At 39.3% G+C, this 25395-nt stretch overlaps 1 protein-coding gene across 2 annotated transcripts in view; it reads left to right on the forward strand.

Annotated features, from left to right (window-relative positions):
* The window catches only part of asgr1c.1 (asialoglycoprotein receptor 1c, tandem duplicate 1), a 50614-nt gene that overhangs the window by 18634 nt on the left and 6585 nt on the right, over positions 1-25395 (forward strand). For both annotated transcript variants that reach the window (XM_056242646.1, XM_056242645.1), the window contains 3 exons: positions 21826-21906; positions 22120-22212; positions 22439-22498. In XM_056242646.1, coding sequence (XP_056098621.1) covers positions 21826-21906; positions 22120-22212; positions 22439-22498 — 234 coding nt within the window. The remainder of the gene's footprint in view (positions 1-21825; positions 21907-22119; positions 22213-22438; positions 22499-25395) is intronic.

Below are 25395 nucleotides of genomic sequence, written 5' to 3' on the forward strand. Positions count from 1 at the left end.
GACTGTTTTCCAAGATGGCTGCTGTCTGTATGCGCTAACTGTACTGTCTGTGTAAAGTATCTTCTTATTAAACTGTCTATACACTTACAAAGTTCTCAATGCTTCGATTTGCATGTAAGGACACTCATTATGCTGCCGTGTTAGTGTGGGGCGAATTTGAGCCTTGTTAATGGTATTAACTAGCGATCTCTTTTTGCTTACTCGATGCCCAATATACTAGCGTTATAAGCTAAACTGTTTTTAGAGATTAAACTCTTTATATTCGATTATCATGAAAACAAATCTCAGGGAACGATTTAGTCTGTACCAATGTGTTATTACACCCGAGGTTCATTTTGCGCCCGAGTTGTCCTTTAACTCAAAATCTGTGGCAGTTTCACGGAATCGCCGAAAATTCCGTGATGGGCCCACGGAAATGATGCCTATGTAAGTCAATGACAGGCAGCATCCGTGGTCCACACACGGATTCCCTGTTCGGACCTGCGCTCCCCCAATTGACGTCGTTTTATAATTTGGAAACGTATCGCTTCATTCTGGGTTTACTTTAAAAAGTACTTCACTTTAAATATTTATTTTTAAAGTGATTTTAACTTGATATTGCATTGTTCTGTCGTCGTTTGATCGCTATGATAACTTCTGGTCAGTGGTCTGTTCCGTGACGGTACCACGTAATATTCATTCTCACTGCAGTTTGTGATATGGTCACGTAATTTAATATATTGATTCTTGACACGGACATGCTCATTTCGTTATTTTCGTGATATCAGCACGTTTTTTAAACTAATGTATTTCAAGAGGAAGCCTTTCGTGATCATTGCACGATTCTTTCTGCCTGTCGTGCTGCAGCAGAGAAACTGTTTAATCATGGTTTATTTCTTTTAATATTATTTCGGTCTTATATCCGAGGACGTGCACTTTGATATTGACCACCTTTCTTTATGGCCATTTTTTCCTGGAATGTGTGACTGCATTCAAAACGTAATTTTGTATTGACTGAAGCATGATCAAACAAATATTCTTAATGATGTGGTTATTGTGTTATTGAGTTGCTAGCTGCTGTTCTCCATATTGTGTGATTGTGGATGCTGCTTATAGTATAGGTAGTTTATATTATTATTATTATTTTCTAATTTTTTTTCTCCCTTATTGACTGTTTGTTTTCCTCTAGCCTGTTGGCTGTAGCTGTTATTGTATGTGAATGTATGAATTGTACCTCACAGGCTAGAGTGGGTTTATATATTTATTTTGGTTATTCTTTCCTTTACGCCTTATTCCCTTCTCTGTTTGTAACCAGCCTCGGTGTTAGTGGAGCCAGGGTAACTCCTGTATAAGAGACTTCACTAGAAAGCGAGTTTCCTTTTTTTGATTTTCTTTCTTTTGTTTAACGAAGTTTGCAGTGCCGTGTAGTGTGAACCTTAATGCCTTTTACTCATATTTATTGGAGTGCTGTGAGTGTAGACATTGAACGCTAGGGTGTATTAGTTCAAATGGGGTTTGTGTCTTTGTTCACCGGTGGTAGTGCAAACTTAGCCTTCCCTTAGTGTTCTCTCTATTGCTTTACTGGCTCCCGTGCAGATGGCTTGGTATTCCCTAATTATATGTAAAAAAAAAAAAAAAAAAAAAAAAAAGTTTTTATTACCAACCAACACCTTCAATCATTTCTTAAATAAAGATTGTATTTTTATACTTTTCTAAGAACCTGTGTCTGTACATTTTATTGGGGTAGAGTTCCCCTTGCTCTGACACTAGCCCTAACTAGTTTAACCCAAGGGGTGGCGTAGTCAGTTGTACAATTTGGGGCGCTACATATATAAGAATACACAATTATTTCTTGTATGAGTTTCCTCTAATAGGACTCTGTCTAGGTGACTTTGAAAGCTGCAAGACCTTCTGTAAAAATACCCTGAATGTCAATTATATTCTGAGAAGTCACATGGTATGAGATATTTAGCCAAAACTATCAATAGGGTTGTGTTACCTTCTTTGGAAGATGTATGTATATAACTCTGAACCAAAATATACTTGAGAGCGCGCTAGAAGGCCGAAGGGCCAGTGGGCCGGAGGGCCCGAGCGTTAGAGCGCCGTTCTATGGAACGGAACGGCATTCGAAAATAAAGTCTAATTGTTTCCGGCATCAAAGATCTCTGCGAAGTTATTTTTCAGAACAATTAAAACCACTTCACTGCCTGCCGTCATCGGCGGATTCGGTCTCATCTCTTCACTTCACGGATTATCGGGTGGCTCTCTTCACTTCACGGATTATCAGGTGGCTCTCTTCACTTCACGGATTATCGGGTGGCTCTCTTCACTTCACGGATCATCGGGTGTCATCGCATCACAGACTGTCGGGTTGCTCACCTGCCCCTGCGCTACCATTGTGCTTTGGACTGTGTCTTCTCACCACCATCATTTCTGTGTTCAATAAATCTGGTTTTCTGCACTTGCATCTTCTGTCATCATTCCCCACGTTACAAAAGGTTACAGTAAAGGTTTAAAAAATAAGATGCTATTTTAGGGATCAATGGGAAGATCTGTGTTCTAATTGTGTTTTACTATTTAATGTGACCATGGAAGAAATTGGGGAAGTAGTTATAACCCATCGAAAGGGAAGAATGGACATTAATGGACCCTGTGTGTCCACTAGCTTCCTCAAATGGTGTCGACATATGGAATTGAGGGAATGTGAGGCCAGTGAGATACAGGCGGGCTCTAAGAATAGTTACACAGCCAAAACATATCACCTCGAGCCGGAAGTGTACCTAAAGAAAACTGGCACTGGAACTCCCGAGTTGATAATAGGGATAATTTTTAGAAGAAAGTTCTGGGATCACATGATGGATGATTTCCAGTACGAATATAGATGTGTTTATGTTCCCGCAGAAAGTCATCATACAAGAGGCTCCTGGACAATGGACGATGGTACCTTTAAACCAGGAAGTTGCGGACCATGGCACAATTTTTGCAATCAACCAGCACAATTTGGAGAAACTAAAGAAGACCTGGCGATTCAAACACGAGTTCCGATGGTGGCCAGTGAACAGTCAATGGTACCGGCTAGAGGTAACACAGGGATTGATGAGATGGTGTTTCCTCTCGGGGATGACCCATGGTCAATTTTAATCCCTTAAAATTATGACGTGTAAACCAGATGGAATTGGCCATCGCCTGTATGAAGTAGAATTTGACTGCATCACACCCAGTCAAGTCAAGTGTATTTATATAGCGCTTTTCACAATACAAATTGCATCAAAGCAGCTTCACAGTATCAATCAAATAACATAACAATGTTTGTTTCTTAGTGGAAAAAAATATATATATATACAGTGTATACTGTACAGATTTTGTTGACACAATGGATAAACTTAATATAAATTTTCAATATGACAGTAGTCCAAGATCGAGCAAACCAAAGGTCAAACCGAATAAAAAGAGAAACCCTAAAGCTAGGTCGATGCCAAGAGGGGGTGTGGTAATAGGCCCATCTGAGAATGTCATTGGCCTTGCTTTATCTGAATCTTTAGCAGGACCTCTGTCTTCATCCAAATGCAGAGGTCGAAAAGGACACAATAAAAAACATGTGCTGCCGCATAATGCCACTTGTTTGAGGGAAGTGTCTGAACTAATGAAAGCTATGAACATTTAAAATGTATTACTGTGTCTCGAGCCTTTTTCCCTCAGCTATATGAGCCCTGTACACGAGAGACCCATATCTTCTAATCACTTGCAAGCATAGCTCCTTTCTGCAACAGCGGTCTTGTGCAAGTATGTTACTTATTATAGGTAACTAGATGCTTACAGTGCTTAGAGGAAACAAAAAAGCCAGCTGCATGAAAAGACTATATAAGAGGAAGAAAAGAGAAGCTGCTCGCTCTTCCTTGCAACCACCAACCTGACACACCAACAGTTGTCAGGGGCAAGAAGCTTCAAGCCTAGCTAGTATCTATCTGTTCTTATGATCTATCTTATGATCTGTAACAAGTATTCCTTTTTCATTTGATTATTTTTAATAAATTCTGTAACATTTATTATAATCATCTGACTGGACCTTGGATCATTGAGTCCGAGTCACATTCTTCTAACCGGGCCAGAAGGACCCTTCCTGAACAGAACGAAATCAGAGGGTGAGCATTCTTTTGAGATAAGAATAATCACTATGATATTTGATTGATCAAACAGCCTAGCCAAAGAGGCTGCAGCTGCTGCTACGGAAGAGGGGGGAAGTCTTGTAAAACTACCGTCTATTATTTAAAAATGACCAATAAATTGCATGTTGGCAAATCAACCAATTGCATGATGTAAAGTAGATGTCACATAAGCGTCATTAAACCTGTCATGAAGAAAATGTACATGCAAAAAACAGAATACATAGAATCTTCAAACTGAATATCCTAAATATCACTTCCTCAGAATGTGGAAGTGACTTTTTTTTTTAAGGAACATGATTACATAAATTATTAATATATAGGAAGTGGTGTTTTAAATTTCAACTGTAAGAACCAAGTGACTGTTAAATTTGCTCACATTTTATGGTCCTTTTTTATAGAAAATGGATTGTTCTCAAGAATACGTTAGAATGGACATGGACTGTGAACCAAAGAAATCATTTTGGAGAGGTTTGGAAGATTTACAATATCACATTCAGTTGGAGAAATCTTAAAGCATTAAACTCATTTTGGCTTTTACAGCATGAGTGAAATGGAAAATGTTTAGCAATTACATTTATTTCAATGTCTTGACAGACTTTTTTAATCATTATTTCAAAAGCAACTTTTATATTTGAAATGTAATTGGAATCGGGAATACTGTGAATGTTTCTTCCTCAGGGGAAGTTTCTACATACTGGATATCATCTCTTTTAGCCAGTGATCTTCAACAATTAATCATGTTCATGCTAATTATGGTTAGAAATATTTTGTACTGCTCGTAAGTAAACTTGGGTATGTCACTTGTTCCGGCACCATTTTGCTACAGACATGAATGATATCTCAAAATGTGTGGCATTGCAAAATTAAATTATATTGTGATATTACCAATATAAATGAATCAAGGATTTTGTCTGTTTTCTGCAGGTCACTCATGTAACAGACACACTGGCATCATTGTGCTTCTAGGAACAGTTTGCATGATTATTTTCCTCATCATGACTTCTGTCATCTGTGAGTGGATTCAACGAAATACTGTCTAATTTTGCAGTGTTATGGATATGGATAGTGTGACAAATAATGTGAACATGAACTGAACTGCTTTGCTCTTATCACTGAACTGAGCTTTAATAAACTATTTGAATGAGCATATGAATATTAAAAATTTGCAGAGAAGCTGAAGAAGTTTGTCCGTTTATTTTGGTTTGAAGTTTCGCATCAAGAAAGAAAGTTCTCAATGCTGGAGAGTTGGATGAGCGGCCACACTTCTGATCTCACCTCAGTCAAATCTGATTTCCAGATCACAGGTGGAACTTCATCATCATCATCATCATCATTATCATCATCACCACAGATCAGTTTTGGTAATGGACTTTTAATTAACAACTTTTTGTAAATTTATTTTTTGACAGGTAGTGACTTAGAAAAGAAGATTTCTGAGCTGCAGAACTTAGTGTCCAGTCTGAGTTCATCTGTGAACATGTATGAATCAAGTAACACAATGACCAACGGTTAGTGTCTTGACTTTGCCATAACTGATTATTTATTTTGTTTTGTTATAAGACATTTATGGATTTTGATAATTCATGATCTTTTGTAATCTTTTTTGAACAAAGTTTAAACACAAATGTCCTTCAAATGTCCTCCATGAAAAATGTGACATTACTAATGTCTGTTTGGGGTCAAATCTTTAATGCAATAAATTTTTGCATGATTTAAGTTTCTCGGCAGAGCATGATTATTAAACATCTCTTCTCTTTGACACTGTAAATAGTCTAATATTTGATATGTGCATAAAAACACTGATTAATTACTTATTATTTGTCCCTCTTACTCTCCATAAGAAATGCATGAAGATAAGTTGTCTAATATTGAGACCTTGATGACCGATCTCGGCTCATCACTGAGTTCACTCGCATCCCAACAAGAGGAAAACCAACAAAAGTTGGGTGAGTGCTGGACGTACTTTCAGCTTTGAATAATCCTCATATTTAAGACAAGCTGTATATTTTTCTGTCTTTCTCCTACAGAACACCAAAAGGATTTGATGGACAAGTTGCGCTCTGCAGTGTCCGCTCTGAGTTCTAAAACACGGAACAGTTTGATGATGTCTCTGATTGTACACAATACACAAAGTAAAATGTGCAAGATGGCAATCTAAAATTATATGAATAAAAAGAAAAACAAGTATTAATTTAAATATACTGTAAATGTTCATAGATATTTCATTTTAGAAATTCTGACTGTATTCATGAAATATCATGTTCTTCAGAATTGTGATTTTCTTCTATTAGAGGTAATCAGGCTGATATATTGTTCTGTTTGGCTTTTGTTTCTGACTTAAGTGGACATGTCAAGCTCACTGAAGGACGTGAAGAATGCAGTGGAGTATCTGATAACATTTGTTCATGCATTGTCTTATAAACTATCATTAACCAGTGAGTAAACTCTAAATTCAAGGTGTAATATTGTGCTTATGTGGTTCCTGTTTTAAATAACTGTTATTCTGTTGGCAAAAACCTCTAAATCCGTAATGGTGCACCAGCCAGTACAATGATGAAGGTCAAAATAAATTAAACTCACTGTGAAAAAAAGAATATACAATGATCTCAATGATATGATCTCAGATTCTGAGCAAGATTAAACTACTTAAAACTGCATGAAAAAGAAAGTGTAAGTGATTTGCGGTGTAATTTTGACTGAGGTTGGATGAGGAAACGCTTGATTAAAATAATACAACATTAGAAGAGCAAAATATTAACTTAATTTCCTCACAGAGAAAACCAACCTTGCCCAGGGTTTAATTTGGTAATTAATTAATCACCAAAATGAAAATTCATGAAAATAAATCAAATTAAACGTACTTTTGTATCGTCAAACTAATAATGACTTAGTCTACTTTCTTGCATGAATCACAAGAGGAGTTGACTAACCAAATGTAACAGAGAGAGGTGGAGTAAATGATGACAGAAAAATAATTTTTTGTTGTCTGGGAACTAAAGTGTTAATTTAGTCTTATCTTCTTACATAGTCTCAGATACACCAGGCTGTGGAAATGAGTGGATCCAGTTCAGCAACAGCTGTTACCTGTTCTCTGGTCACTCAATGAACTGGACCCAAGCAAAAGATTACTGCGAAGAGCAGGGCGCGTTACTCTTAAAAATAGAAGACGGCTCTAAGGAGGAGTGGGTGAGTAACACACACACACACACACACACACACACACACACACTTTTCCTCAACCCTTTCAGGTGTATGTTTCCATTTTTTAGGGTGGTTTAAATAGTGGACAGGAGGTAATGTTTTCACTGTAAGTGTTATTGAAGGAAACAATAACATGTATCATAGTATCAAATTATGGATCATAGCAATTACTTGGCTTTGTTTAACTCTGAAACATGAAATGTGGAGTTATCCGCTTTCAGCACACAAACACAAACACACACACACACACACACACACACACACACACACACACACACACACACACACACACACACACACACACACACACACACACACACAAATATATATATATATATACATAAATACTTTCAATGAACTTTAATTTTATGTTACCTGTATTTTTTTTAGTTATTATTACTTAATCAAAACAACCCAGCTGCAGTTTGATTGATATTCAAATGCACAATAATAAAATAGAAAAAACACGATATATGAAAATGAACAAGAATGGAGTTATCTGTTTTTGCAAATGAACTCTTCTCTTTATAGAGTTAATTTGCAAAAACAGATAACTCTGTTCTTGTTCATATTCATATATCATGTTTGTTTTTTCTTGTAACTTGTAACAAACAACTTGTAAATGTCCCTTTTGGAGAGGGTGTGCAATTTTCAAAGATTTTAATTAGACTTTCATGTTATATATTTTTGGATGCATTTGTGAGTTAATAAACGTAACTGGTTGTGTACACTTGGCACATAATATCTAAATATCGATAAATCGATTGATATAGCCCTGAATCTAATCGAATCGTATCGCAGAATTTTTTGAGGTATCGGCAAATATTGTATCACTGGCTGAGAGAATCGATATCGTATCGTATTGTGATGAACTGTCCAGTTTACACCCCTAGTAATAAGCGCAAATAACAGCATAAACATGAGGATTCATTGTCCGGCGCACATCTGCAACGCTTCGGTGAACGTAAAAAAAAAAAAAAATTATATATAAAAGGAATAAATACGCAAAATATATTTCACTTAAAGGTGCTATATGTAACTTTTCTACTAAAACGAATCCCTTTTTTATTGCCTGTGTGTGAAGGGGTTGTAATCACACATTACAATGATCCACTTGTCGAGTTTTGCTATTACCTCTGAAGGCCAGTATTCCTATTTCTATGTGAAGTCTCCGGGTCGGATACCGCGCGAAATCCATCGGATGTGACGTGCATGCGCGCTCCCGAGCCTCTCTCCTTCTTGTAGATGGTCAGGGAGTTACGTCCAGTCAAAGGCACACGTTTTTCGGCTTATATCTCGGTCAATCTTTGATGAATATTCCCAAGACTCCTCCTCCCCCGAATTTGAGCTCTCTGGGTCTTCGCGTTCCAGAGATACGAGAGATTTTCTTCTGAGATCGTGACGTCATCGGCGTCCGCAATTTTGCAGCGCGCCCGATGGTTTTCGGCTAATATCTCCGCGAAAACACCACCAATTATGAAACTTATATGGTTCTTTTCAGCTCGACTAGACGATTCCAACAAGCTCGGTGCTCGCCGAATCCGTCGAGTATTCGCCGAGATATTTGCGTAATAGACGGTATTGCCTATGAGTTCGAGCACGAGTGCTCTTGTAAAAATTGGTTGCAATCTGAAACATCACCGCTAGAGGCCGCTAAAAACTACATATAGCCCCTTTAAATAATTTACATTCACGAAACGAAAAAAAAAAAAAATTAGCACGTTTTTGGTTCATTTTTGTGACGCGCTCCACAAACAAGTTCACGGAAAGGAAACCGGGCGGCAGAAAACATTTCCTTTATTTTACAAAAGCATAATATTTTATTTTTATTTTTATTGTGAGCATTCACAATTTAAATCAAACCCAGTTTCTAATGATATTTAACAATTTAATTACTTTACCTTTTTAACAGATAGTATTAATCGGTCAAAATTCTTACTGTCAGCTAAAAGGTTAATCATGAGCATCCCTATAGCTACTATAAAACTATTAAAAAATTTAAAAATTTCATATGGAAAACGTAGGTTGTTTTCACTGTTACCAATATGCCTACAGATAAAATGGGGTTGTTACAAACAGTAAACATTGTGCATATACAGGAAATACTAAATCACTGAGTGTCTGTGCATGAAAGGGTTAATACCTTTTATTCTGCCTTTCAATATTTTTTTATCTCTCCTCCTAGAAATTTGTTACCCATTTGGCCAAACCATTTGAATACTGGATCGGTCTAACGGATCAGAACACAGGCCAGTGGAGATGGGCGGATGACACTAATTGCACCATGGACAAAGTGTGAGTTGAATTATGCATCCATATTTTATGCATAATTATGCAGTCAGTTTTCTATTATTCCCTTATAAACAGCTGTATCCACAGTTTCCACTGGATATCTTAACATTTTCCTCTCAATTATTGCCCATTGTAAACGAAAGTAGAAAAGGAAGCAATTAATTCGGGATAATGTACTTTAATGGTTTGATTGTTACAGTTTTTTACAATCGCTATGACAATTTTTTCACTACTTTCAACAAATTTCCTAAACTCTTAACGCACCAACACACCTACAACACACAATTGGCAAAACAGTTATTTCATGCTCAAAATCACGTGTTGTAAACTAAACTCCAACACTAATTTTCAAAATACAATAATACACAAGCAACAATACACTATGTCTACCAAAACACTGCAAACATGTCTCAAAATCAAATAATTTTTCAAAACACTAACATATATTCTCGTCCAACAGGAAGATTTAGTCAATCATAGCACAATGTCATAAAAACACGAACATCAGATGGAATTACAGAAACTGCATTATTTTATATGTGTTTTCGTTTTTCTTTTCGTGACCTCGACTACAGTGGTACACATTGAATTTGTCATTAAACAGTTATAATGGCTTCATGACAGCCAATGTCAAAACCAACCACCTGACAGTTTAATGTAATGTTAACCAATAAAGCAAAGTGGTTTCTTAAGTTTGATAATTAATCTGCTATGTCATGTTTATGTAGGTTGTCTTAGTAATGTCAAGTTGTCATGACAAAGACACTGACAGGTTATGATGTATTTGTTTATGTCAAGGTGTCATAACAAAGACATTTCAAACAATGTCATATTTGCATTAAAAATGTCATAATTGAGCGAATGACACTTAATGACAGTTGTCATAAACATGCATACAACTTCCTTCATATTCATAACATGCGTCATGTCATGATTATGAAGGTGTCATGTCAGTCTTATGCACACCCCTTCAAGTAAAGTGTTACCGAGCCGTGTTCTGGCCTCCTTAACCACCATATTAGAGTGGATGGACCAGGTCAGGTCATCACTTATGTTAACCCCAAGGAACTTTATGTTAATGACTCTCTCAACTACAGACTCATTGATGAAAATGGGAGCATATTCTCCTCGCCGCTTCCTCCTGAAGTCCACAATTCTCTCCTTTGTCTTACTGATGTTGAGTTGTAGATTGTTCTCCTGACACCAGAGAGACAATGATCGTATCTCGTCTCTATAGGCCGACTCGTCATCATCAGAGATCAGGCCTATAATAGTGGTATCATCTGCATACTTAACAATGGTGTTGGAGGAGTGTGTAGCTACACAGTCATGGGTAAAAAGAGAGTACAGGAGGGGACTCAGCACGGAGCCCTGGGGGGAGCCAGTGCTGAGGATATGTGAGGTAGAGGTTATGTTGCCCATCCGCACCACCTGAGATCTGCCCCTCAGAAAGTCCAAGATCCATCCGCACAAGGCGGTGTCAAGACCCAGTTCCCTGAGCTTCACCGCAAGCGTAAACGCGTTCGCGCGCGATCATTGGTAACTAAGCAACAGTGGAGACTCAGACTGTCAGCTGTCAGCCGATGACGGTGCTGTGTGGTGTTCTGATATTCTATGACATTATGATATGATGTTGCTTAATTACCAATGATCGCGTGCGCGAACTCGACAATCGACTACTGTGGACTTCGACCGAAAACAGAAAGTAAATACAGGTATGTGAGCTGGCTGAATTAACATCATTTTTTATTAATATCTTGCACATCTACTGCAGTCAGATTCACCGTGGTCACTCTTAATAACACCACTCACATGGCTGTGCACTTGTAATGACAAATCAAGGATGTTAAGAGGCCAAAAGCAGGTTTAGAACTTGCCCCATTGAAGTCAACAGGGTGCGAATTTTAAAAAGAGGATAACACGGTGTAGGCAACACCGATTTTTGTCGTTTTTGTCTGTACTGACAGCACTCCAAATGTACAAAAAAATGGGCTCAATGTTAAAATTGACCGGAGTTCTCCTTTAAGAGGCACAATGGTATTGAATGCTGCGCTGTAATCTATGAACAGCATTCTCAAATACGTGTTCTTTTTGTCTAGGTGAGAGAGAGCAGAGTGAAGTGACAGAGAGATGGCATCCTCTGATTAAATCTGAGAGCTGGATCACTCCTCCATAGGCTTCTAAGGGATTGAAACTTATTTAAAGTTATTAAAGACATCGTTAAAATAGTCCGAGTGACTACAGTGGCTCAATCTTAAGTTTATCAAGCGACTAGAATACTTAAAATAACAACTTTATTCAACTATTCATTTTCTTCCGAGTGGGCCTCTGACGTGAGAGCACGAGATCCGCGACGCATGCGTGAGAACTGAGAAGATGACGCAGATGGGTCTCGATGTAGTGTTTAAAAGTGTGCATTTCCTGGATGTCCGAATCATGAGAAACCAATGAGAAAACGTAAAAGTGCCTTACCAATGGCACAAAATGAATGGCTTACCTTTCACACTTTCCCATCAAATGATCGTGAGCATCATCTTCTCAGTTCTCGCGCATGCGTCGTGTAAGTACATGCAACTTGATTAAACCTTTCAGCCATTTAAACAGCTGTTGTAGGTCATGGACATGGGATTGAATGACCTTTAGTTTGGATGGAATGTCAGAAAAGTTTTCTATATGCATTTTTTGGCTTTGGTTTCAGACACTGGGCACCTGGGGAGCCGAATGACTGGAAAGGACATGGGCAAGGGGGAGGAGAGGACTGTGCACATATAACACACAATATGGATATTAATGACAACCACTGCTCTTTCAAACTGAAATTTATATGTAAAGGACCTAAGGATGTTTAATAGCAACCTGTTTGTATGTTGCTTCTAGAGAGCGCCCATACATTTGTTGTGTTTTATTTTTACTTTATTCATTTATAATCCTTTAATTATTGAATTTAATAATCATTTATTCATTTTTATTATATTACTTATTTTCCTTGTTCTCTTGCTGTTGTTGTTTAATCTTATGATTGTGTGGTTTCAAGAGATATTTGTGTTCACAAGTTTTTTGTGTCACAGGACAATGCTTTGAAGCAGTAATTTTCCATTGCTTTTGCTTTGCTATAATGACACTTGTTGCATGTGTGCTGATCAAACGGGTTACAGGGACGAAGTCCAACAGGGACGAAGACCAAAATAGGGATGAAGTTCAGAAGAAGTTTGCTACTAAGATATTATTGTAACTTTTCAGCGTGCTCCGTTCTGGATTTTTTTGGCCGATCACTGAAAGCAGTATCGACCCGATACCGATTACCAAAATAAATAATACTACATGATGAATAGAAGACTTCAAATAGACCTATGGGGGTTATTTATATTCTTAACAAGAATTGATGTTAAAATGAAGAGAATATTATGAATTGACAATCTTTTATTTATTGGCAAGCAACGTTCAATATATTCCTTTCCTTCTCTTAGGAATGGAATATGTTGGAACAGCTTAATTTAAACTTAACTGAAATATAGCTTTCCTGTCAAAAATAAATAATATAAATATAAATTATTAATATAATAGGCTATACATTTTATCAACGGAAAGTAGGCTAATCACATGTTAAACAACACTGTATAGTTTTCACTTTATAAATTAAATATAGAATAATCCCATTAAATCTACTGAAGAGCAGTGATTACTTTTTCCCTTTGTCTTTTGATTGACTTTAGGGACACAGACAGCAGAGAGTATATTAGGCTACTGTCACTTTAAGACCAAGTGCAATACTGAACCTGAAAATAGCTGTGATATAGTGAAGGAAATTGTCCTGTCCTATAGTGTTTAGTCCTTTGTACACTAGTTGTATTACCCTCTGTAAGAAAGCAAAAGCAAACCCCTCAAAACTTCTGTTAACTTTGACAAATAAAATAATTTCACAAAGAATTGTCTGATTGTCTCTGCTTTTTGTTTTCTAGAGCAGTGGTTACCAGCAAGGGTATGTTAAAAGACTAAGAAAATAGGGCCTTATAAAATCAGTTTTATTTTTTCTTATCTCTTCTCTGATGATGAGGACGGGGCAACCTGTCACTCACATGAGATCCACCAATAGCAAACAACAACCATCCAATCAATTCCCATTGGACAAAATCAATTCCCACCAAGGGTTGTCAGAAATACAGACTTCGGTAGCAAGATTTTAAAAGTGTGACGATACCAGCATTTCTCCCTAGCATTTTGAGCACTGTTGAGTGGATTCTTAGGGTGCTTTCACATCTCTGATTAGTTTTATACATTTTTAGACGTTTTAATTAGACATTAGTATAATTAAAATAAATAATTATAGTTAATAGTCTCTTATTGGCCTGTTTAGCTGAGCCATTCACAGAACAAACAAAACAAACCCTGACAATTGATAAAGGACATAGGCACTTGATAATCTTATTAGATGATTAGATAATTGCATTTGAAAGATTTTACATTCAATACAAAATTTGTAATCATTTGTAATAGGCATTTTTATGCATATTTGCCCTGGGGTTTTGTTGCATTTACAATGTTCTGACCACTAGGAGTCACTGTGGAGACGGGTGTCGGATTGTTTCGAAGGCCATGTCCCAAATGGCACACTCCAGACTTGTGGACTTCCTCAGAGTCCACACTTTGGTGACGTCATGTAGTGCAGACCAATAGGGCCCTTGGCGCGAGTCCACGAGGGCGCATTGAGAGGTATTTTTGGGACAGACTCGATCGTCACGCCGGAAATAGGAAGATGGTCTTGTTGTTGTTATGGATAGGAGCTGCAGGTTCGGGGAAATATGCTGCCAATTGTTGTTGTTGTTCAGTAAAGCCCTGACATTCGGTTCTATTTATTTAATGAATCAAAATGTGATCGTATTATTTAGCGCGCTATTATTAGCCTATGTTTGAGACATCAACCACTGGTGGTCGATGACCATAATGTTTGTATAAAACCATCAAAAAAGGTCATAAAAACCGTAATGATACTTACACTTAAATATTTTCTTTTCAGCCATGTTAACAATTGTCCGTAAGCAAAATCTCCTCCCATTCGTTGTCTGATTGGCCTTTCGCAAGGATTATTGGGTAGTTAAAGTGTGTGAACCTGCATTCATGCGGGCTTCGTGGAAGACGGCTTCAAGGGTACAAAGGGGGCGCTACCGAGCACACTTCAGAGCGTTAACATGATGAATGGCACGGCCTACGGACTCGTAGACTCAGCGAGCACGCGCAATTTAAGTCCACGAGACCGAAAGTCCACATGAAGTGTGCCATTTGGGACAGGGCCGAAGCCTCGACACACTACGGTATATTTGCTTCAACTGACAGTGTTCTACGAAGCCTCGATCTGCCCACCACTACTTTTATTGTCTCATGGACATAAAGTAAAAAAAAAAAACTTTCCTACGTGTTTCGGCACAGGCCTTCTTCAGGGAGAGTAACACAACAGACAAACTTTATATACACTCACAGCCACTTTATTAGGTACACCTGATCAATTGCTCGTTTTTGAAAATATCTATTTTGCCAATCACATGGCAGCAAATCAATACATTTAGGAATGTAGAGATAGGCTGTGCCCGAAATCGCCCCCTATACGTTGTATTACAAATTTATTAAATGTTTAATTTAGGTACCAATACAATATAAACTGAGAAAGTTTAGTAGACTGAATTTAGCATTTGAGGTATAAATGATGATATCAGAGTTATCAGCAAGATATTCCTTGCCAGTCCTGTTTCTCTCTATTGTAAGTTTAGGCTGATTGGATTAGCACCGATGCACCAATGACACTGTTCTGCTGATGAGATCAGGGCTGGGGAATTTCCGGTAACAGGCTGACTCCTGTACTTCATTTACATGCTTTGTTCAGATTGTCTGTGAAGAATGTGAATAAAGACTTGTTACGATCCGTTTCAAGTCTAGGGGCAGAAAAGGAAGGTAACAAAGATTGCGGGGAGAGAGTGAAAGAACTCCCGTCTCCAGGTCCCAGGACAAGCACAAATTTCAATGACACCAGTTTAAAGTAAAAAGTTTTCACAAGTTTTATTTTACATAATCAGTGGGATATAAAAAAAAAGGTAGATCTTCAGGAGAGGAAAAGGCCAAAAGAACAAACAAAAAGTATTCTTTCTAAATGTTTTTAGAAATAACTTAACTAGCTTGAAAATAAAATAAACCAAAAGACAAACACTTCCCTTACTTCCTCTCTATATAACACAGGAGAAAACAAACTGAATCTCAAATAAAATGAAGAACATCCCTACAAATTATCCCAATAAAATAAATCAAACAGCATTTTAACTTAGAAGAAAACTCCAGTTACATGTTAACTACAAACTCAAGGTTACCACCAAGTCACATAGAAGTTAGCACACAGCATACCTTCTTTTCATTCACTAAACACTATAACTGACACCACAAACATTAAATGAAATTAAATCAACAAGTGCTGGGACCAGAAGATGACAGTCTCTCAGAGGAAAGCCTCAGTCTCTCTCTTGGGGTGGAACTCCCTGGGTTCTTATATACACTGCTCCACTCACACCTTAATGAGCTGGAACACTGATCAGGTGGCTTTCCCAAACCTGTGAAGTGGATAGTGGGAGGAGCAACAAGGAAAGAGAATACAGAGAGACAAGCACAACAACAGCAAATAAAACACATACGTGCCTTGGGACGTAACAACCTCTATGTAATCCCTCCCCCTTGAAAGGTATAAACTCTACTGTGCTGAGCTATTGAGTTTAGACTTGGATGACTACAGCCACACACAGCGAGTTCTCAATAAAGAGTAACTTTTGCTTGAAAAATATCCCAAAGTCTCCTGGTCTCTGAAGAAAAAGTTTCCAACCGTTTTGGTGCCGTGACCCGGATATAGCTCCTCACCTGAATCCAGATTGAAACTTCAAGCTCAACAAAGATCTGCCTGCCTGTTTTAATTATTTCCTCCTATGTAAAGCACTTTGAATTACCATTGTGTATGAAATGTGCTATATAAATAAACTTGCCTTGCCTTGCATTCCAGACTGAATCTTTCTGTACACCCAAGGGTTGGTGAGTGCTACTCTATCCAAAAGGACCATTAAGACCAATACAAATTTGTCCCCTGCACCGTCAGAGAAGAGTTAACAGACAGCTGTAAAGTTTGGTTAACCAAGTTATCCTCTAAAGTTTTCTTTTAGAGATGAAAGTTATCCTCTGTTCAGGCAGGCAAGATTAGCATTGCGTGTTAATATTGATTATCCTCTGTTTCGGCAGGGAAGAAAGCTAACCTCTGTTCAGGCAGGGAAGATTAGCATTACATGCTAATATTGGTTATCCTCTGTTTCAGCGAATTCAAATCACTGTTAGGAGTACAAACGAACCTAATAGTTACTGAGAAAGTTAGACAAGAACTAACGCAGAAATATGAGATTCATCCAGACAAGACTTGGTCGGTAGATGAGTGTAAAAAGGTACTAGGATAAAGTGTTCGCAAGAACAATGTCAAAGGCATTATCTGCTGCCACAGAAAATTTGGTTTAGCACTAGCTACACAACAGTGTTACGGTCCCTGGTCTAGGTCAGGGTGTAACATAAACAACAAAACCAATTCCTCTAGTTAACTTGAGTTTATTGCTATTTTCTTGCCCTCTGAGTTGTTCTCAGGGTCGCATTGTGTTGACATTCATAAAACAATATCTTGAAAATACAGAATCAAAGAATCAAACAAGCAGGGGAAAAGATTAGAAGCAAGATCTTCAGGGGTGAGCTAATGCCAAAACAATAAACCAAACAGAGCTAACTTTCCCACGAAAACTACCTTTCCTGTGAATCAAATAAAAGAAACAAAACATACAAAATGAAATACCCTATCTGCTTAACTAGCACAATAACCAGGAGAAAAATAACGGCCTTTCGGCCTACAAAGGAAACAAGGCACTCACCCCCAACGGCTTCTCAAATTAATCATAAACATACAAATAAGATCACGGGCACTGGTGTGCTGGGTACAGATCACACAGTATCAAAGTAGTTACACAATACTCTGCTAACACCAGCTAAGAGCACATAAATCACACAATTGGGCTACATTTTCACCGGCTGACAAACACACAGTACGACACCGGGGCAATCAAAGAGGCAGAGAGCACCCTCTACAGGAATTCCGGGGAATTTATAGTCCAGGCCTCTTCTCTGATCCAACCACCCATAGAGTTGCATTAGATCCAGGACCAATCCTAAAGGAGAAGGAGACAGCAGCAACAACAGCAGAAACAACATAGTTGCATTACGTCACAACAGCCCAGTCTCATCCCAAGACGTCATCTGTTTGACGCTTTTGACCATACGTCAACATCCAACGTTTTAGGGTACACTTTAACGTCAGTTAGATGACGCTATCTAATCCTAACCCTACCCCAGACCTAAACCTACCCGCGTCATCTAACTGACGCTAAAGGTAAAGCGTCAGTTAGATGACGCCCTAGGATTGTCATCTAACTGACGTTAAAGGGTACCCTAAAACGTCGGATGTTGACGTATGGTCAAAAGCGTCAGACAGATGACGTCTTGGGATGAGACTGTGTTAGTCACAACCGTAACACCCCCACCCTTAAAATTACAAATTATTATTTGTAACCACCAAAACAATTCTTAATCCCCAAATTAACATGGCGCACGTGACAAGGCAATGGCTCAGCGTAACTCAGAGCTAGAGAAACAGATCAAAGAGCTCCGTGCTAGAGTATCCTCTTTGACTCAGAAATTAAACCGCAACAAAGCTGCAGAAAAACCTGATGTGGAAGTTAGTCAGAGACTTCAGGATTCAAATTGTACTTTAAAAGATGTTTATTCTTTTAAAGGAGGTTGTTAAAAAAACCACAAACCGTAGCAGCTGTCTACGATGGAACAAGACCTGCATCGCACAGAAAACAAGCAGCTTTTATACCCTCTTTTGACAAAGTCTCTTCTTCTGTAGTTTTCCGCTTACCCCAGTAAAACCAGATCTAGCAGGTTTTAGAAATACAATGGTCCTTCCTAACCCCCCTTCCTGGGCTTTTACTGTCCCCACACCTGTGAGGTCAAAAGGCTTTATAATACAGTGGTCCCTCTGACCCCCCTACTGTCTTCACATCTGTGAGGTCAAAAGGCTGAATACCCCTTAGTCTTTCTGAAGAAGGTGAGCCTCCCACCCCCCTGGGCTTTACTGTCTAAGAAAATGAAAAAGAAAAGTAAAATATAAAATTTCCACAACAACTGTATCAAAAGCCGAGGTTAGGTCTAACATTATTAGGATCACAGAGTCAGTCACTAACAGTATATCATTAGAAACCCTTAATAAAGCAGACTCTGTGCTGTGCAGAGGCTTAAAGCCAGACTGGAAAGATTCAAAAATTAGATTTGAGCTAAGAAAAGACTGGAGTTGAATGAGAACCATTTTCTCCAGTGCTTTTGCAATAAAAGGAAATGTTGAGATAGGTCGAAAACTATTAAAATCCCTATCATCAAGTGAAAGGTTCTTGAGAAGAGGTGTAACAGTAGCTTGTTTTAGGCTATCAGGGATAGTCCCTGTGCTCAAGCATTTATTCAGAAAAGACACCAAACATGTTCCAACCGAATCAAAAATTTATTTCAAAATATGGGGAGAAAGACGAATGAAGGTTTCAAATGGTCAATAATTTCTCTGAGAGACAGAAGAGAAACTGGGTCAAACACAACCAATATGGCTGAAGAACAACACAACATTAGTAGATGATTATTTTTCATCTTTAAAACGTGAATGTTTTTTTTTGCAGAGGACAGACAGCCTTTCAGTAATCCCTCTAGGGTCACGTGTCGTGAAGTTCAGCAATTTCCCATCATTTTCTTTGAACACTAATCAACTGGCAAAATGGATGAAGACAGATCCTCAGCACATGCGCGCATCCATGGCAAATATGTCTTTCTGTTTCGCTGTTTGTTAAAGCAGTGCTTCTGTCGGGCAGTTATACAGCTATGGTTGTGTATGGTAAATGGTAAATGGACTGCATTTATATAGCCATGCAAGGCGCTATCCAGCTCGTCGGGAGCAGCTGGGGTTAGGTGTCTTGCTCATGGACACCTCGACACTTGGTCAGGTGGAACCGAGGATTGAACCACCAACCTTCCGGTTTGTAGACAACCCACATGAACCACTGAGCCACTGCCGCCCACAGTGTATCTGAGTTTTAAGGCAGGTTGGATTTTTACAGACCACTTGATTCAAATGTGCATGAATGGATACACATGTGTACTTTTGTTGGGGTGGTAGGAGTGTTGAAGAAAAAAAATGAAGATGATTATGGATGTCTTTTTTTGTCAATTCGGTTGTTTAATTTACGGGTTTTGTAACAAAAGTTGACTTAATTCCACATATACTACAAACTGGTACAGTAGGTGTATTCACTAGGTTGCTTCAGAGGAATAAGGTACTGTAAGTATTACATACAACAATGCAACAATAATAAAACAATGCATTGACTTTTTCTTTTGTTACTTTAGTACTTTTAAAAACAAGTACTTCTGTACTTTTACTTAAAGGTGCTCTACGTAACTTTTAGCGGCCTCTAGTGGTAATGTTTCAGATTGCAACCAAATTTTACAAGAGCGCTCGAACTCATAGACAATACAGTCTATTACGCAAATATCTCGGCGAATACTTGACGGATTCGGCGAGCACCGAGCTTGTTTGGACCATCTAGTCGAGCTGAAAAGAACCATATAAGTTCCATAGTTTTTGGTGGTGTTTTCGCGGAGATATTAGCAGAAAACCATCAGGCGCGCTGCAAAATTGCGGACGCCGGTGACGTCACGATCTCAGAAGAAAATCGCTCGTATCTCTGGAACGCAAAGACCCAGAGAGCTCAAATTCGGGGGAGGAGGTCCCAGGGGAACCCTTGCCCGAACGCTAGAGTGGCGGGCCTCGGGGATGCCCCCTGCCGGATCGCCGTTCGCTGGGACCCCCGATTTCGAACGGCTATAACTCGGGGAGCCGGGCGAGTTGGACCTCGGGGGTGGGCTCGTTCGAAAGGCCCCGTCCAGCACTACGAACGATTAGAGTCTTGGAAATATTGATCCAAAATTGACTGAGATATAAGCCGAAAAACGTGCGCCTTTAACCGGACGTAACTCCCTGACCGTCTACAATAGACTGTATTTAAGGAGAGAGGCTCGGGAGCGCGCATGCACATCACATCCGTTGGATTTCGCGGTAAATCCGACCCGGAGCCTTCACATAGAAATAGGAATACTGGCCTTCAGAGGTAATAGCAAAACTCGACAAGTGGATCATTTTAATGTGTGATTACAACCCCTTCACACACAGGCAATAAAAAAAGGATTCATTTTAGTAGAAAAGTTACATAGAGCACCTTTAAGTAAAAATCGATCTTTTTGCGTTTCTGTATTTGGTTGTGTTGTGAGCTTTTGCAGCGCGTTTCTGTATTTGTTGTGTTGTGAGTATTTGGAGTACACGTGTGTTGTGAAACTGATGAAGATGTTTTCTTAAAGGAGCTGTATGTAAGAAATTTATTTCAATTGATCATAAAATGGCCCTGATATGTCACTAGACATTAAGAAATCATGTTAATTTCAAATACTTATATCACTGACAACAGTAGTCCGGCCAGGATATTGTCATTTAAAAAGTGCAGTTGCAGCCCTCAACTGATGTTGATGTTGTCATGTTGTGTTTTCGTCTGATGCTCCACCCTCCACCTATCTACTAATCACAAAGTCAGTAGTGTTTCGGCATCCGGGTTGCCAGCTCTGCTCTAGTTACCACTTCTTGGAGCAGACTACGTTCCTGCTGGATCCTGCAGCCTATCTGGCAACCTCGAGTCAGGGGGGAGGGGGAGGGGATACACCACTCTACAGTCATTTGAAAGTGATTGCAGTACCAGTTTTGGCCACAATCTTACATACAGCTCCTTTAATTTGCGGGTGTTTTTTTCTATTTGCATGCGTTTTTTTCTACTTGCATGCGTTTTTTTCTATTTGCACGCGTCTTCTTTAGCTTGCAGCACGTTGAGCTTTCTCGGCCACCGTAGTTATCAGCATTCAAATGTAAAGAATTATTGGTTATCGGTATCGGGCAAAATGTTCATATCTGTGCATCCCTATTACTATTGCATAAGTCTACTATATTCAACATCTAAATGCAACATCTACTTCTTTTCCACAGTGCGGCAGCAGGATATGAAGAGTTTGAATGACAGTTTGAATTCTGCAGTATCAACGTTGACATCCAAACTGAATGATGCAGGTGTTTAAATCATTTAATAATCTTGCATATTTCTTATTATCTGTGTATTGAGGAAGATAATTCTTTTAACTGCAACCTTTTTTCTCCCAGTTAAAACGCAGGATCAGAAACAGACTGAAACCGAACGATCGCTGGACAGTTTGAAGTCCTCCATACAGTCTGACCAACAGAGCAAACAACGGGACTTCATATGTCTTTCATCTCGTGTTTAAGAGTCTCTGTCGAGCTCAATGAGTGTCCTGAAGAGTTCAGTGTCAGATCTCACTTCATCTGTCGCATCGCTGTCCTCTAAACAACAGATCTCTGGTGAGTTGAGTGCAATATTGCCATAACTGCATTATGAATGATAACTGAATCTATTGAATTTATCTTTTTTGTTAGGCATGATTTCAGAAATAATCATAATTGTTGATTTCATGGACCTGCATGCTGATGCTGACATTATTCTTTACATTGGAAATAATTGGATTGAAATGAAATTCACAGGACACTGACTGCAGGTCTAAGTTTGGTGTGTTTTCTTGTGTTTTAGAGGACAGAGTCATGAACGCTCTGAAGGACCTGAAATCTAACATGAGAAACAGAACAGCAGGTACTGCATCCACACTCTTAGAAATAAAGCTTCCAAAAGAAGGTTTTCGCAGCGATTCCATAGAAGAAACATTTTTAGTTCCTCAAAGAACCTTTCAGTGAATATTCTTAAAAGGATCATTTGTAAAACATTGTAAAAATCTATGAAGAACCTTTTGTGGAATGGAAAGATTCCATGCATGTTAAAGGTTCTTCATGGAACCTTAGATGCCTATAAAGAGCCTTTATATTTAAGAGTGTAGCCCTACTTTAATATATCAGCCAAATTTTCTTATCGAGCCGAGAACGCTAACATTATAAATGGTCATATATCCCTATCCCTAATTAATTTAATGATGTCTTTACTACCTTTCTGGGCCTTGAAAGTGGTAGTTGCATAGACTGTCAATGTAGATCTCAGATTTCATTAAAAAGATATTTATTTGTGTTCTGAAGATGAATGAAAGTCTTTTGGGTTTGGAATTACATGAGTGTGAGTTTTTAATGACCGACGTGTCTTTAATTTTCGGGGAACTGACCAGTAGAGGAGTGGCAATCGGGAGAGTCGGGACTTTTCCCGGTGGGCCGGTAGTGTTTTGAGGCCGCAAGGGCCTGTCTGATAATAGTTATAGGCTACATTGCGAGTTATATTAGCAACACCATCTTGCGGCCTGTTGTGCGGCCGCTGCCCGCTGGTCAAACTGTGCAGCCCTCTGCTCAACACAGTAGGCTATATAAAAGCAGGGTTGCCAGATGCCAGCAAGGTTTTCCAGCCCAAATCCTCGTCAAAAACCACGAGAATGCACAAAAAACCACCCAAATTTGTTTTGGCTTGTTTCTCATTTAAACACATTGAAATCATTAACAAGCTTTAAAATTACCCATTGGTCCGTGTACTTTTGCGTCCATTCGTTTGTAATTTTTTAACCCGTAATTGAAACGAAAAATGATCGGTTGTTGTAGGCCTTTTTTTACTGGTTTTCTAAGGCCAAACCCAGAAATGATATTTTTCCCGCAGTGCTGAATGAGAAAGCCATATTCTCGAATACTCTCAAACCATACAGAGAGTTGATTTAGGCTGTAGGTGATTTATAATCTGAAAAATATAACGAGGCATTTTAATTGTTTATTAATAAACTAGTGTTTTCTAAATCAGTGTCGGCTGGAAACATACCCTGCTGTAAAGCGGATGCGCCTTTAATTCATATGGATTACATAATGAGACTGTATTTGCTTTCGATTCGAATTTGTTAGTTTAAAAGTGGACATTTCAAGCTTTAGCCTACATAGGCTATATTTTGTTTCAGTTCATTTTTGAGACTCGATCCAGTTCACGGAGATCATGAAAGCGCGCATTGTTTTCTTTTATTTTACAAAAGCACAACGTTTTCTTGTTATTGTGAGTTTACACAAATAAAAGTATTTGCGAATGATGTATTATTATTTTCTGTATGACCAGAAATGATAGAGTATTTTAAGTTGTTTCCACTGTTATAGGAAAACGTCTCGGGTTACGACTGTAACCCTTGTTCCCTTTCGAGGGAACTTCCGCTGCGTCGAAAATCGACACTATGGGGAACGCCTTCAGCGTGACGCGTTTGAAGCCTGTATGGAACTAGTCCAATCTTGATTGGTGCTGCGTGATGACGTCACTCGTGACGCCGCATGTGACGGTGAACCGGAACTATAAAAGGACACCGGCAGCATAACAGCGCCAGCTTTCAATTGGTAGAAGCAAGTCGTTCTCAGGAGCGTGAAGGAGTGGCTGAGGGACGCAGCGTTTCCTTCCCTTCTCAGGGAACGAGGGTTACAGTCGTAACCCGAGACGTTCCCTTTCGAGGGAACTTCCGCTGCGTCGAAAATCGACACTATGGGGAACGAATGCCCACTGCGCCACTCTGAGAGAAACGCCCTGGTATGAAATCTGGCATACTCAAGACGAGAGAACTTGTGATCCCGGTGTAGAGGGCAGATCCAAACTGTAATGTTTTATGAAGGTGTGAGGGGAGGCCCAGCCTGCGGCATCACAGACCTCTTGAAGAGAAACTCCTGACAGTAGAGCCTTAGAGGAAGCCACTCCTCTAGTCGAGTGGGCTTTCACTAGAAGAGGCGAAGGCAAACTGCGCGCCTCGTAAGCTGAAGATATTGCCTCTACTATCCATCTACTGATAGTCTGTTTAGAAACAGGAGAGCCCTTTTTAATTGACCCAAAACACACAAGAAGTTGGTCTGACTTTCTCCAGCCCAAGGTCCTCTGAGTATAGACCTCCAGGGCTCGGACCGGGCACAATAAATGTTGCTTAGCTTGCTCATCCGACACATGCGGTGGAGGATGAAACGCCTGAAGAATTATAGACCGTGCCACATTTGACGGCACTTTAGGCACATAGCCAGGTCTAGGGTGGAGAATGGCCTTTACCCGGCCAGGAGCGAACTCGAGACAAGAGGGAGCAACCGATAAAGCCTGCAGGTCCCCAACTCTCTTGAGGGACGTAATTGCAAGCAGGAAGGCTACCTTAAAGGACATAAATTTCTCAGACACCTCATCCAAGGGCTCGAAGGGGGCCAGGGATAACCCTTTGAGTCTCCCCCAAGGTGCCCACCCCTAGAGGCGTGTGGAAGGCAGCTATGGCCGCCACATAGACCTTAAGCGTGGACGGGGAGAGCCCGTCAGAGAAGCGACTCTGGAGGAACTCCAGCACTGAAGCCACCGGGCAGTTAACTGGGTCCAACTGAAGTTCTCTGCACCATAGGTTAAAAACATTCCATTTTAGTGAATAAAGTTTCCTCGTGGAGGGGGCTCTAGAGTTTAAAATGGTCTCCACAACCTCAGTTGAGAGACCAGTATTTATGAGCTGGTGAAATATCGTGCCCTCGGCCTGAGAAAGAAGGTCCCTCCTGATCGGGATTTGCCAAGGA

This window comes from Rhinichthys klamathensis, unplaced genomic scaffold (assembly GCF_029890125.1).
Source record: "Rhinichthys klamathensis goyatoka isolate OS25496 unplaced genomic scaffold, OSU_Roscu_1.1 h1tg000738l_1, whole genome shotgun sequence".
NCBI classification, from domain to species: Eukaryota; Metazoa; Chordata; class Actinopteri; order Cypriniformes; family Leuciscidae; genus Rhinichthys; species Rhinichthys klamathensis.